This window comes from Xenopus tropicalis, chromosome 10 (genome assembly GCF_000004195.4).
Source record: "Xenopus tropicalis strain Nigerian chromosome 10, UCB_Xtro_10.0, whole genome shotgun sequence".
Taxonomy (NCBI): Eukaryota; Metazoa; Chordata; class Amphibia; order Anura; family Pipidae; genus Xenopus; species Xenopus tropicalis.
In genome coordinates, this window is record NC_030686.2 from 46,737,107 (window position 1) to 46,751,664 (window position 14,558).

The 14,558-nt window shown below is 45.3% G+C and overlaps 2 protein-coding genes across 3 annotated transcripts; both read left to right on the plus strand.

Moving 5' to 3' along the window:
• The first annotated feature begins 3,631 nt into the window (after positions 1-3,631).
• Positions 3,632-8,595, plus strand: LOC116407929 (extended synaptotagmin-3-like). The gene is made up of 11 exons (XM_031894207.1): positions 3,632-4,889; positions 5,227-5,262; positions 5,377-5,511; positions 5,775-5,848; positions 6,001-6,073; positions 6,220-6,309; positions 6,951-7,006; positions 7,126-7,246; positions 7,623-7,784; positions 8,017-8,099; positions 8,502-8,595. The coding sequence occupies exons 1-11, from the start codon at positions 4,353-4,355 to the stop codon at positions 8,593-8,595; spliced, it is 1,461 nt and encodes a 486-aa protein (XP_031750067.1). The 5' UTR covers positions 3,632-4,352.
• LOC105945209 (extended synaptotagmin-1-like) lies at positions 8,215-12,220 on the plus strand. Of its 2 annotated transcripts, XM_031894863.1 has the most exons (7): positions 8,215-8,591; positions 8,682-8,777; positions 8,967-9,038; positions 10,503-10,598; positions 10,726-10,872; positions 11,037-11,182; positions 11,312-12,220. In XM_031894863.1, exons 2-7 carry the CDS (start codon positions 8,700-8,702, stop codon positions 11,442-11,444), a joined length of 672 nt encoding a protein of 223 aa, XP_031750723.1. In that variant the 5' UTR covers positions 8,215-8,591; positions 8,682-8,699; the 3' UTR covers positions 11,445-12,220. The 2 variants fall into 2 exon arrangements, with proteins under 2 accessions (XP_031750723.1, XP_031750722.1); XM_031894862.1 differs by having other exon boundaries at positions 8,215-8,777.
• Positions 12,221-14,558: the final 2,338 nt, after the last annotated feature.

Consider the following 14,558-nt stretch of genomic DNA (forward strand, 5'->3'; position numbering starts at 1 on the left):
TTCAAAATCTTTTCCTCCCTCGATCTCTCTGGGTATTTTGGTGTTTTTAAGTCTTCCTCTTCCTCGCCAGATTCGCTGGAACGATGGTTTCTTTTGTTTTTCCATTTCGACCAATTGTCCAATCCATTTTTTGTAGATGAGGATATTTTTTGTTGTCTTGTGTCTCCATCAAGAAAGGCTTCTTTCAGTCGTGAATCGCGATTAGCCTGGGATAGTTACTTTCAAAGCTGTCAAAATCTGCGCCAGAGAAACTAACTCTTTTGTCTTCAATTTTTAGGATAGATCTGCGTGCATTACTTCTATTTCTATTAGCAGCATATTTTCTCTGTTTATTATGATATTGTTTCCAAGTATAGACTTAATCTTTTTTGTCGCGTTTGAACTTATTGGTCTTAATGCCCATCATTTCTTTTTCTGTTTTTTTCAATTTTAGCAGTGAGATTTTCAGAGAGTTTAGTGTAGCCAGTAAGTTTTGTTAAATCGATATCTTTTAAATTAGAGATGTCATTTTTTAATTTCTCATACATTTGCCGTTTTTGATCAATCAGAAGATTCATTAATCTCAATGAACAGTCAGATCAGATTAGGTTCCATTGTTCCATAAAGTCTATAACGTCTGAGAGAGAAGTAGGGTATTTTTTAATTCTAAGGGCTCTGGTACACGGGGAGATTAGTCGCCCGCGGCAAAACTCCCTGCTCGCGGGCGACTAATCTCCCCGAGTTGCCTTCCCTCTGCCATCCCACCGGCGAACATGTAAGTCGCCGGCGGGATGGCAGACGCGGCGAGGCGATTTCGGGAAATCGCCGAAAAAGCCTCGCGAGTCTTTTTCGGCGATTTGCGCGAAATCGCGCCGCCGCGTCTGCCATCCCGCCGGCGACTTACATGTTCGCCGGTGGGATGGCAGAGGGAAGGCAACTCGGGGAAATTAGTCGCCCGCGAGCAGGGAGTTTTGCCGCGGGCGACTAATCTCCCCGTGTACCAGAGCCCTAAGGCCTCTAAGAATCATCTGTAAGGCTATATATTTAACGAAGGTAGCTATTTCCCACCATAGTTTCAGTTCTTTAAGAGAGAGTGTTTCAAGTGAGGAAAAATATTCACGTAATGTAGAGGATTCTTGAGAAAAGATTTGCTCTAATTTTTGCTTTCTAGCAGTAGATTCCATTTTTTGAAGAGGACAGATTAAACCAATATGTTCAAAAAGCAGCAGGTTCAAATAATAGTTAATTTCAGCTCTCATTACATAGAAGGCTATCAATTAGTAAATAGTTAAAAAGGACTAATGCAGAAACCTTTATTAAGAAGAGTAGTATGCCCTTTAAAGCACTTTTTTAAAAAAAATAAATTCAATATTAAGTGTTAAAACCTGAGTTTACCATTCCTGTAGAATATAAAGAACAGACTGCTGGGGGTAACAAACTGCTGGGGTAACAAACTGCTGGGGGTAACAGACTGCTGGGTGTTACAGACAGCTGGGGTTACAGACAGCTGGAGGTAATAGACTGCTGAGGTTACAGACTGCTGGGGTTACAGACTGCTGGGGTTACAGACTGCTGGGGTTACAGACTGCTGAGGTTACAGACTGCTGGGGTTACAGACAGCTGGGGTTACAGACTGCTGGGGGTAACAGACTGCTGGGGGTAACAGACAGCTGGGGGTAACAGACTGCTGGGGGTAACAGACTGCTGGGGTTACAGACTGCTGGGGTTACAGACAGCTGGGGGCAACAGACTGCTGGGGGTAAAAGACTGCTGGGGGTAACAGACTGCTGGGGTTACAGACTGCTGGGGGTAACAGACTGCTGGGGTTAGAGACTGCTGGGGTTACAGACAGCTGGGGGCAACAGACTGCTGGGGGTAAAAGACTGCTGGGGTTACAGACTGCTGGGGTTACAGACTGCTGGGGGTAACAGACTGCTGGGGTTATAGACTGCTGGGGTTACAGACTGCTGGGGGTAACAAACTGCTGGGGGTAACAGACTGCTGGGGTTACAGACTGCTGGGGGTAACAGACTGCTGGGGTTACAGACTGCTGGGGGTAACAAACTGCTGGGGTAACAGACTTCTGGGGTAACAAACTGCTGGGGATAACAGACTTCTGGGGTAACAGACTGCTGGGGGTAACAGACTGCTGGGGTAACAGACTACTGTGGGTAACAGACTGCTGGGGTAACAGACTGCTGGGGGTAACAGACTGCTGGGGGTAACAAACTGCTGGGGGTAACAGACTGCTGGGGGTTACAAACTGCTGGGGGTAACAGACTGCTGGGGTAACAGACTGCTGGGGTAACAGACTGCTGGGGGTAACAGACTGCTGGGGTTACAAACTGCTGGGGGTAACAGACTGCTGGGGTTACAAACTGCTGGGGGTAACAGACTGCTGGGGGTTACAAACTGCTGGAGGTAATAGACTGCTGAGGTTACAGACTGCTGGGGTTACAGACCGCTGGGGTTACAGACCGCTGGGGTTACAGACTGCTGGGGGTAACAGACTGCTGGGGGTAACAGACAGCTGGGGGTAACAGACTGCTGGGGGTAACAGACTGCTGGGGTTACAGACAGCTGGGGGCAACAGACTGCTGGGGGTAAAAGACTGCTGGGGGTAACAGACTGCTGGGGTTACAGACTGCTGGGGGTAACAGACTGCTGGGGTTAGAGACTGCTGGGGTTACAGACAGCTGGGGGTAACAGACTGCTGGGGTTACAGACAGCTGGGGGCAACAGACTGCTGGGGGTAACAGACTGCTGGGGGTAACAGACTGCTGGGGTTACAGACAGCTGGGGGTAACAGACTGCTGGGGGTAAAAGACTGCTGGGGGTAACAGACTGCTGGGGTTACAGACTGCTGGGGGTAACAGACTGCTGGGGTTAGAGACTGCTGGGGTTACAGACAGCTGGGGGTAACAGACTGCTGGGGTTACAGACAGCTGGGGGCAACAGACTGCTGGGGGTAAAAGACTGCTGGGGTTACAGACTGCTGGGGGTAACAGACTGCTGGGGTTACAAACTGCTGGGGTTACAGACAGCTGGGGGCAACAGACTGCTGGGGGTAAAAGACTGCTGGGGTTACAGACTGCTGGGGTTACAAACTGCTGGGGGTAACAGACTGCTGGGGTTACAAACTGCTGGGGGTAACAGACTGCTGGGGGTAACAGACTGCCAGGGTAGCAGCACTGACCTCTCCTGGCTCAATCACCAGCAGCTTGATATATACCAGGCTGAATGTGCTGAGCCATGGGATGCAGGCAGATAAATAATGCCCCTGTAGTAACTAAGCTTAGTGCCACACTGACTGTGCCCCTGACTGGCAGAGTGAGAGTCAGGTACAGGGGTAACATCCCTCTCCCACCATGATCCCCTGCCTCTGGCTGCTGTTATATTAAGCTTGCAGAGGGGAGGGGGAGCTCTTCTATTCACAAGTAAAGGATTTAGGAGACGTGGCCATTTGGCCTTTACATGCTCCTCTCTGGCTTAAGGCTGGTGTATCTGGGGGTAACTTTTTTTACCTGTGTGCCACTCTCAGGTGCAATAAGTGTTTGTGAGCCACACAAGCATGAAAAAAAGCTCCTAAAGGATGTAAAATTAGGGCTGTGATTGGCTATTTGGTGGCCCCATGTAGACTGCTGGCCTGCAGGAGGCGCTGCTTGGGGTAAAACTGTGTCTTTGTGCTCCCAATATTTGCCTCCATGCCAGAAATTGGCACCTATGTTGAGGCCACTGGGAGCAACATGTTGCTATGGGGCACTGGTTAGGGATCACTGATCTACCAGCTGCTTCAGGAACCATACATAATAGCCACGTACCCTACGCACAATCACTTATTCTCCAATGAAACATTCCCCATTATATTTCTTAAAGTTATATTTCTAAAAACATCAGATAAAAAGCTCTATCCTGTCCCTATATTGGAGAAAGTTTTTTTTAAATTTCATCCCGTTTCCTTTTTCAATAGTATATTCCATGCTGCCTGTTTGGGTGTGTGATGCCATGACAATGGGGGGAGCAGCTTCCCCCCTCTGATAAGGCCGTTGGTTGTAATCAAACCACTACAGGGTTTCAGGGTTCTGTTTAACTGATTCTCTGCTGTAACAGCCCAGTAAAAGTAAACAGCTGCCCTTTATATGAAATGGTATGTTCCATGCTGCACAGTTACTGCTTAGCAGTGTATCCTCGTGTATGATGACATCACAATGGGGAGGGAAGCTGTGATGACATCACAATGCTTACACAGAGGCTTTACTTTCCCTTCTCAAAGTCTCAGGCATTTGTTAGCTGGCAGGGTAGAGGGAGCTTGCTCCTAACACTTTGCCGTTCAACAAATTTTTCTTGATTTTTAATCTTATTTTCAAAGAATTATGATTTTATTCATTTTTTTCTTAATTAAATGCTTTTTAGCTATTCTTTTTGGATTTTTCTTAGATAACAAGAATATGGCCATATACAGTGCTTTGACCGGGCTGATTTTTCTTTTTTTTTGGCTTAAGAAATCGCCCAATTGGCAAAATGCACGTAATCACCTAAAATCAGTACTACCAATTACACTGTGCACCTTGGCCGTACTGTATGGATATTTCCAGGAAAGAAGGATTGTGGTCACGCCCATCTACAATGTTTTTACTGGGCTGATGGTAATTTATTATTGGCGAAAGAAGTTGTTCCATTACCAAAAAGCGCGTAATCGCCAAAACTCAGTGATACTGGCGATAATATGCTCTTTAGCCATACTTTACGGATATTTCCAAGAGAGAAATAATGTGGTCATGCCCATGTACAATGCTTTTGCTGGGCTGACTGTCCTTTTTTATTGGCTAAAGAAATTGCAGAAGTTACAAATTGATCGTAATTTCCCGATTCCTGCAATAGATGTAGACAAACTAAAGGAAGGAAAGAAGGTAAGTGGCCGATTCTACTGATAATATTTACTATATTAGGACTTTGCATTAGATTTATTTCTATGTTCTGAGGGATTTAGCTGCTTAACTATAACTAATCATAGGATTACATGTATGATATGAATGCTGCTGTTGCCATGACAGCCTCTTAGCCCCCCAATATAATTAACAGACTGTGATAAAAGAACCCAATCTTTTTAAATCTGCTGTGATATCTGTTTCCCTACTTTTCATTGGTGTTTCTATTTCAGCTGCTCGGCAGTACGTTAGTATGAATGCGAATGTGCAATAACTGAACATGAACCCTAAAATTCTTATTTTTTCTCCATCTTTACAGGAATTCATTTACAGTGAGAGCAGTTTCTTGAACACGGTAAGTACCATATTGTTTAGGTGCAATAGTGGCACGTGTGGCTCGGTGTGGGACTGACCCTGCCATTATACCCTATTATACCCCTATTAACTGTGTGTTACAATCTTTCCCCAGCTCATCAGTGACATCTGGCAACAAATTGTGCATTTCGCTAATCACACCATTAAACATGATTTTGAGAAATTCGTGCACAAAATTGTCCCAGGGCTCTCATGTTTAAGAATAAACCATGTCGACCTCGGCAAGAAGGTAAGACCCCCTCCTTGTATTAACCCCCTCAGTAAGTGGCCTACAGCATATTCTTTAGAGTGAAATCTGTTTATTTTGTCAAAATGAATATCTGTATATCTGTATCTATATCCAAAGAGCTTGATTCCAAGCCACAAAGGAGATATTTACAGATATAATGGAAAACCCTAAACCCTTTCCTTCCGTTAGTTTGGCCACATTGGATCTCTCCCGTTTAGAGATCTCTTGTCCAACTCTCTATAACGCTCCTATGTTCTATTCAGGCTCCGAAAATAACCGGGTTGGCACTGGAATGGACGAAGGACAGAAAGCGCCTCTCCATTGATGTAATGATAGAGTAAGTGGATTGCATGAAACCCATAACCTTGTGCCTAGTCCCTCACAGCCCTGCCCAATATCACATATACAGTCCTTTCTATCCAGCACCTCCTATTGCACCCACAAACCCAATCCTCTGCCGGCCAATAATCCTGTCTCTGTTTATTGCAGATTTAATGGAGATATCTCGATCAGAGCATCACTCACAAAGAAACTGCTCAGATTCGGAGTGAACGGAGTTATGGTGAGTGCCCATACATGCCCAGATCTGACTGGGTTGGGGGCAAAAATTATTTTTGTTGGGGGGGGGGCCTGGCATATGTAGTTACACACTGGTTATGTTACCTTTTCTATCCTGTAAGTCATTAAATTCCATTTTCTCTCCGGCAGTTCAAGGGAAGAATCCGAGTGTATCTAGAACCAATCCTGGACAAACCGCCGTTTATTGGCGCAGCCACTATTTACTTCCCTGAAAAACCGGTAAGTCAGTGTGGAACTTGTTCCTGTAGAGAAAAGGGAGATACAATGAACCATTTGGGAATTTATGGAAAAATAATGGCAAAAAAGAGTGAAAAATTCTAGAAAGGGGTGCTTGTTAGCTATCACACTATTGGCTACCTGGCTAGTAGGGCTTCTCTACTTATATTAGCCACACCCACTGAGGCACAGGGAAGGCTGATTTTTAGTTTGGGGAGGAGAGACAGCGTGGGGGCATTGAAGGGGCATTTCCTTTTTACATTATCTTAATATGATACATGGGCAGGGATTGTTCTGCTTAGACTCTCGTGTAGCTACACATTCAGTCATTCAGTAGATACTACTTTTGCCTCTAGGAATTCTTTCATAATTTAGTTCTGTTTATTCATAGGAGTGTGGGAACGTAACAATTAGGGGCAGATTTATCAAAATGTTTAGAGTTTAGAGCTAAATATATAAAAACTTACCCACGCTCTATACTTTTTTATTAAATACACTTCTAACAATCCTATAGGAATGACCAGAAAGTGGGTGAATTTTTCTGTAGTAAAGTCTTAGCTCACATTTTGATAAATCTACCCCAAGTGTGTAATATGTGGCGAATCTGCTCCCGATTAATATCATCAATGTGCTTTTTTTGGCAGGAACTTTGTCTTAAATTCACAGGCCATACAAGACTGGCCAATCCCACTATGATAAAGTAAGTACCCCCTTGCCCTGTCTCCTGCCCCATCCTGTGTGTAGCTTCCCACCATCTCTATACGGCCTCTAATGAACCGTTGGGGCTCATTTCTATGTTTTTCTTTTCGTCTCTTGCAGCACGTTCGTACACAAAAAGATCCTAGAGGCAATGGGAATGCTTCTGATTAAGCCAAAGGCTTTGTGCATCCCATTAGACCTGACTTATAAAACGGAAGAGCTGAACTATACAAGGACAATGGTAAGTCCCAGAATTTAGTCCGATGCCCAATATTAAGTCTGTTACTTGGTTAAGGCCATTGCTGAGGCTGCTAGGCATGGGGTAGTTATGGTAGTGCTTATTGCGTTGGAACATGGGCTGATAGATAGGGGGAGCTGTGGGATTGGGGAGGGAACAGTAATTGCGGGGGGCTGTTATAGAAGGGGGTGTGAGGACATTGGTTCATGCAGTAGGGAGGGAGTCACTAGGGCAGCAGCCATTAAGCACTTGCCTAGGTAGTTTACACCCCTGCCTGCACCTCTCACTCACTGTAGTTACGATTGGGTGCTGTTGCAATTGCCCTCTTTTTTCTTTTTTATCTTTACCTTGAATTTAATGAGCTTTTGTTCTTTTGCAGAATATATTCCGTATTTATGTACTGGAAGCTGAGGGTTTTAGATCTGAAGACTTCCGGACAGAAACCCTCAGTTCTTATGTTGCCGTAAGCAGTGCCAAGCAAGAGGCAAGAACAAGTGTGGCCAACAACAGCCTTAATCCAACATGGCACCAGGCATTTGAGGTAGGGTTTGCTTCTACATTTATATTCACACAAATAAGTGGTGCTGAGTTAAATGGGCAGAGCTTATTGTACCCCCCAGTGTATGTGTATCTGTAGCAGTGCATGGGGGCTGCCCTTTTCCTGCTCCTGCAGAGGCATTTTCCATAGGTGAAGCTAAAGAACAAGCTGGTACCGTGCAAGCGGTGGTACCACACACAATAAAATCTAAGCTTATTCCATGTTCTCTCCCCAGATGGCATTTAATGACATCCCAGAGCAAGAGATTGAATTCCGGCTCTTTAATGACAGACTTCTTAAGGGCAAGTTGCTGGGCAGGTGAGTAGATTGAAGATTAAATATTTACAATAATAATGAATAATGATAATATCCAAGCATTCCACCAGTTTGCATGGGTTGCTGGGAGTTGTAGTTGAACAGCAGAAGAGCCACAAGTCGATGATCCCATTATGTGGTTGGAAATTTGCGGTTCTCCTGATGTTCCTAAACGCTAGCTCCCAGCTTTAAATCCATCTTTCCTTTATGTAACTCTCTCTCTCTCTCCCGTGTCTAGCTGCAGAATCAGCGTGGAGGAGCTCAAGAAACATACAAACCTGGATATGGTAAGAGATTTATATGGCAGGGTCTGATCTAGAGACCATGAGATGCCAACCCTAGGCTGGGCATGGCTGCCCTGTGATATAACTTCCCTACTGACTTCTGCTTCTCTCTCCCTTTCAGTGGCTCCCGCTGGATAATGTGGCCCCTGCGAGGCTTCACATTAGGAGTCAGCGGCTCAAACTTGTTACTGACCGTGCCGAGCTTAGGAAGGTAATGTCTGGGTTCCTTTTCTCTGGCTGCTTGGGCTCAGGGAGGCGCCTTCTGCTCTTTGCTTCATGGCACTTGTTTGTCTTTTCCCAGGTTCTGGTGGGGAACCACATGTCTCGTCCGATACAGATGAAGGAATTTTCCTCAGCGCTCCTCAGCGTGCATGTATCGAAAGGCAAGGACCTCAAGGTAAGTTCTAATTGGCCCCCATGTGTGTCTCTTTGCATTACTGGGCCCCAATCCTAGATGATCTGCTGCAAATACATTTAGTAAGAGTGACATTTCATTTGTCCCCTTTTTGGCACATCAGTCCCAGACTCAATGTCCCTCTTTATACTCCGTCACTTTACTCTCATGTTGTTACTTTATGTCTTACAGTTACCGACTGGAAACAGGATGCCAACAACCCTTACAGAAATCCATGTCGGAAAAATGAGGGAACAAACCTTGGTAATGCTTGATATCATATTATAAATGTATTTAAAAGCCTTTTTGTCCTCAACATTAGTAAGCGTTACAGCGACTTTCTGTGCTCACGTGGGGCAAAGCACAGTTACCCCTGAAACCGGAATAATACCCTGTGTAGTGCAGGAAAAGCCAATAATTGCAGAACATTGGCAGTGCCTTGCTTTATGACAAGTGCTGTAAACTATAGAAGGGTAGTGATAGATTTCCCATAAGTGGGTGGTTCTGGGAGAGAGTGGGAAACACAAGGGGCTGATGGGAATGATGTATAACAGTGCTGTCCAACTGGCGGCCCGCGACCCCCCTCTGTGTGGCCCCCCACCTGTCTGGCTTCTTTGATGGCTTACCTTTGAGTAAGCATTAAATGGTATCAGTACTGAGATTAACTGCCCCCCTGCATGGTTCTCACCTCAGATTCAGGCTGTTATCCCTCTGTATTGTTTAAAAATGTAATCCCCTGTGTTGTTCACACCTTTTAATCTCTGCATTGTTCACCCCCTGCAGTGTTCACACCTGAGGCTCAGGCTGTAATCACCCACATTGTTCACTTCTTCACACCTCAGACATAGGTACTGTAGGCAGAGTATGGCACATACAGCCAGCATAGGGCAGGTAGAGTATGGCACACACAGGCAGCATAGGTCAGGGAGGGTATGGCACACACAGGAAGGGTAGGGCAGGCAGAGTATGGCACACACAGTCAGGGTAGGGCAGGCAGAGTATGGCACACACAGGCAGGGTAGGGCAGGCAGAGTATGGCACACACAGGCAGGGTAGGGCAGGCAGAGTATGGCACACAGAGGCAGCATAGAGAAGGCAGAGTATGGCACACACAGGCAGGGTAGGACAGGCAGAGTATGGCACACACAGGCAGGGTAGGACAGGCAGAGTATGGCACACACAGACAGCATAGGACAGGAGTGCTGCCTGTGTGTGCCATACTCTGCTTGCCCTATGCTGCTTGTGGGAGGTGAACCTGGCAGGGGTTTGGTTAGCAGTTGGAAATAGCCATTAAATGGTCCCTAAGGTGTGTAATTATGTACTGGGGGTTGCTCTGCTATCCACAGGGGAGAAGGAGGCATATGGAATTTAAGGGTATATCTTAATATGACATAATTCTTTCACATATGAATGATGGTTGATATCCCCACAGTAAGGACCAAGCATTTGGGATTTTGCTGTGCTACCACCATTGTGATAAAATAGGTGTGGTTTGAAGTAGGTGTGGTTTCAAAAAGGGGAGTTGTCAAAACTGGCTTCCATTAGCGGCCCTCCACCATGTATGCTAGAGAAATTCCGGCCCTCGGCACTGTAGAAGTTGGACAGCACTGATGTATAATATCCGTACAGCGCTAGGGAATATCTTGGCACTATATAAAGGATAATAATAATTACAACGTATGTCCTGTCACTGCCTCCTTACTTAAACCTTTCTATCCTGACTTTCAGTATTCGCCGCTCTGTATCCAAACCCCGGATCCGGTATGGAAAGAGACTTTCAGCTTCCTAATGAAGGACCCTCGAATGGAGAAAGTGGAATTAGTGGTGAGTAGAAAAGTCCAGTTTTCCTCCCCCCCCCCACCTTTAGCTGGAGATCGGGGCTCCTTTGAGTCCTCTTTGCTCTGCTTTCTGCCCTGTTGGTCTCTGTCCCTTACACTCTGTATTTTTCTAGGTCAAAGACAATTACCATGGGTCCCTGGGCTCTATATCTGTGCCCATCTCTAGACTCCTGGAAGCAAGAAATCTCACTATCACAGACTGGTATGAGCTCTGCCCGTCTGAGCCTCGCGGTGCTATACTAGTTAAACTGGAGTTGTGGGTAAGTGAACACTCTCTCTGTAACTGTGGGTCAGTATTTCAGTCTGTGTAATAATTAAATAGAACGATAATAAAGGGGAAATAATATACTGATAATATGTACAGGGGCCCGGGCTGTGGCTGTTGGACAAGTCGTTTAAAACCCAATCTGGTTTTGTCCCACAGATTTTGGTTCCACCAAATGGTGAAACCCAGAAATCCAAAGTTCCCAGCTCTCAGCAGCCTCAATGTAAGGATGTGAATAAGCGAAGAGCTGGCCCCAGGCTGCTTGTAAAGAGGAAACTTATTTCAACGCACTACAAACCAAGGAGGTAAGGAGCATTGCATTGTGGGAAAGTACTGGGGGACATGGGGAGCCTTCTGGGGAGATCAGTACGGGACGTTCTGTATTTGCTGAATGAACAGATGAAATAAATCTCTTTCATTAATTCTCTGTTTAGATTTCCCACAGCAGCCACTGGCGCTACTGAAGAACCAGAACAACGGAGAGAAACAAATGGACTTGCGACATTTAAAGGGCAACTAATACGAGCAGCAAGACTTATATGCAGAGCGTGCACTCCACGGCGCTGACTAAAGGTCAGGTGACTTTTCACCTGATTTCAATTGTGACGCAAAAGCGGCAGATCTGAGACTTTTACTACGTACCTCCCAATTGTGCCGATTACGTCAAAATACCCCCAAAAGTGGGAGGGACCTTGGGTGGATTGGGGGCATTAATTGGCAACTGGACGACACCTAAAATGTCCTGATTTTGGAGGGGAGGTGCGCTAAAGCTCAGCTGGGTCAGATACAGACGTTTATACTGCCCAGCAAAGAAAGAAGAGAGATTTGTGGATATAATGGACATCACGCCATGCAGTGGCTTCTACCGACGGTGGCCTATCTGCTGCCTGACCTCAGAATGGATACCGACGGTGGCCTATCTGCTGCCTGACCTCAGAATGGATACCGACAGTGGCCTATCTGCTGCCTGACCTCAGAATGGATACCGACGGTGGCCTATCTGCTGCCTGACCTCAGAATGGATACCGACGGTGGCCTATCTGCTGCCTGACCTCAGAATGGATACCGACGGTGGCCTATCTGCTGCCTGACCTCAGAATGGATACCGACGGTGGCCTATCTGCTGCCTGACCTCAGAATGGATACCGACGGTGGCCTATCTGCTGCCTGACCTCAGAATGGATACCGACAGTGGCCTATCTGCTGCCTGACCTCAGAATGGATACCGACGGTGGCCTATCTGCTGCCTGACCTCAGAATGGATACCGACGGTGGCCTATCTGCTGCCTGACCTCAGAAGATGATACTATCCCTTTAATAAATACAAATATTTTATTTTTCAATTCTATTGTTAATACAAATTATTGCTGTTACACTGTAACAATTACTTTTTTAATAAAAATTTGTATATATATAAAGGAGTAGTTCACCATTTAAATGAAGTTTTAGTATAGTGTAGGCATTAAAGCAGAAGGAAAGGTTGGAATCACTGGGGTATATACCCTTCTTCCACTCCTTCGTCTCGCTAAGGCCCTGGGCCGAGGCCTGTGCAGTATAATGAAGCAGCAGGGTGTTTGCTTAATGTTTGGCTTTTCACTCTGCCAAGTGATTATAGTCATTGGGGGTTTCTAACATTTAACACCCCCTCTCCGTTGAATTAACCTTTCCTTCTCCTTTAATGCTGAGGCCATAGATCTGACTAGGTTGCCCTGAATCGCTATTAAATAGAGCCAGGTCTGGTATCTCAGTCAAGGTGTTAAGAGTTAAAAATAAACATCACTTGGGGGTGCAGGTCAGTTAGAGGGCCCCAAGCTGAAACAAATGCAGGTTAGTGGTGCAGGTACGGCAGGCAGGTTGGCACGGCTGGGTTTGCCTGATTAGACCCATATATTATATGGCAATGTGCCATTAAGCCCAAGGGCCTAACTAAATACTAAAGTCAGGTGTTCCTCACACCAATTATGTGCAGAAATACCAGGGACAGAGGGCACAATATTCATAGTATCTTCTCCTGCATCTTCAGTAACCCCAGTAAATTATGGAGCTTCACCTCCCCCCCCAAAAAGCCCATTAGTCACTTTGTACCTAATAGCACTGTCCAGATTATTGTTATTTATATAGTGCTGACACATACACCAGTGTTTTACAGAGATTATACATCATTCCCATCAGTCCCTGCCCCAGTGAGCTTACAATCTAAGGTCCCTATCACATTCCCATCAGTCCCTGCCCCAGTGGAGCTTACAATCTAAGGTTGACTGGTTTTTATAGAGTCACCAGCATTTTGTATTGGGATCTATTTACTGAATGATATGAGCGGCTCCTACATGAACTTTCCAGCAGGGGGATGACTGGTTATTATAGAGTCACATCAGCTGTTTGTATTGGGATCTATTTACTGAATGATATGAGCGGCTCCTACATGAACTTTCCAGCAGGGGGATGACTGGTTATTATAGAGTCACATCAGCTGTTTGTATTGGGATCTATTTACTGACTGATATGAGCGGCTCCTACATGAACTTTCCAGCAGGGGAATGACTGGTTATTATAGAGTCACATCAGCTGTTTGTATTGGGATCTATTTACTGACTGATATGAGCGGCTCCTACATGAACTTTCCAGCAGGGTAATGACTGGTTATTATAGAGTCACATCAGCTGTTTGTATTGGGATCTATTTATTGAATGATATGAGCGGCTCCTACATGAACTTTCCAGCAGGGGAATGACTGGTTATTATAGAGTCACATCAGCTGTTTGTATTGGGATCTATTTACTGAATGATATGAGCGGCTCCTACATGAACTTTCCAGCAGGGGAATGACTGGTTATTATAGAGTCACATCAGCTGTTTGTATTGGGATCTATTTACTGAATGATATGAGCGGCTCCTACATGAACTTTCCAGCAGGGGAATGACTGGTTATTATAGAGTCACATCAGCTGTTTGTATTGGGATCTATTTACTGAATGATATGAGCGGCTCCTACATGAACTTTCCAGCAGGGGAATGACTGGTTATTAAAGAGTCACATCAGCTGTTTGTATTGGGATCTATTTACTGACTGATATGAGCGGCTCCTACATGAACTTTCCAGCAGGGGAATGACTGGTTATTATAGAGTCACATCAGCTGTTTGTATTGGGATCTATTTACTGAATGATATGAGCGGCTCCTACATGAACTTTCCAGCAGGGGAATGACTGGTTATTATAGAGTCACATCAGCTGTTTGTATTGGGATCTATTTACTGAATGATATGAGCGGCTCCTACATGAACTTTCCAGCAGGGTAATGACTGGTTATTATAGAGTCACATCAGCTGTTTGTATTGGGATCTATTTATTGAATGATATGAGCGGCTCCTACATGAACTTTCCAGCAGGGGAATGACTGGTTATTATAGAGTCACATCAGCTGTTTGTATTGGGATCTATTTACTGAATGATATGAGCGGCTCCTACATGAACTTTCCAGCAGGGGAATGACTGGTTATTATAGAGTCACATCAGCTGTTTGTATTGGGATCTATTTACTGAATGATATGAGCGGCTCCTACATGAACTTTCCAGCAGGGGAATGACTGGTTATTAAAGAGTCACATCAGCTGTTTGTATTGGGATCTATTTACTGACTGATATGAGCGGCTCCTACATGAACTTTCCAGCAGGGGAATGA

Excerpts from the sequence above, each read along its gene's own strand:
- LOC116407929 (XM_031894207.1), top strand. The coding sequence starts at position 4,353 with ATGATTTTATTCATTTTTTTCTTAATTAAATGCTTTTTAGCTATTCTT. Across the intron at positions 4,890-5,226 it reads AACTAAAGGAAGGAAAGAAG|GAATTCATTTACAGTGAGAG; the intron begins GTAAGTGGCCGA and ends CCATCTTTACAG. Across the intron at positions 7,007-7,125 it reads GCCAATCCCACTATGATAAA|CACGTTCGTACACAAAAAGA; the intron begins GTAAGTACCCCC and ends CGTCTCTTGCAG.
- LOC105945209 (XM_031894862.1), top strand. The coding sequence starts at position 8,595 with ATGTCTGGGTTCCTTTTCTCTGGCTGCTTGGGCTCAGGGAGGCGCCTT. Across the intron at positions 8,778-8,966 it reads CGAAAGGCAAGGACCTCAAG|TTACCGACTGGAAACAGGAT; the intron begins GTAAGTTCTAAT and ends TATGTCTTACAG. Across the intron at positions 11,183-11,311 it reads ACGCACTACAAACCAAGGAG|ATTTCCCACAGCAGCCACTG; the intron begins GTAAGGAGCATT and ends TTCTCTGTTTAG.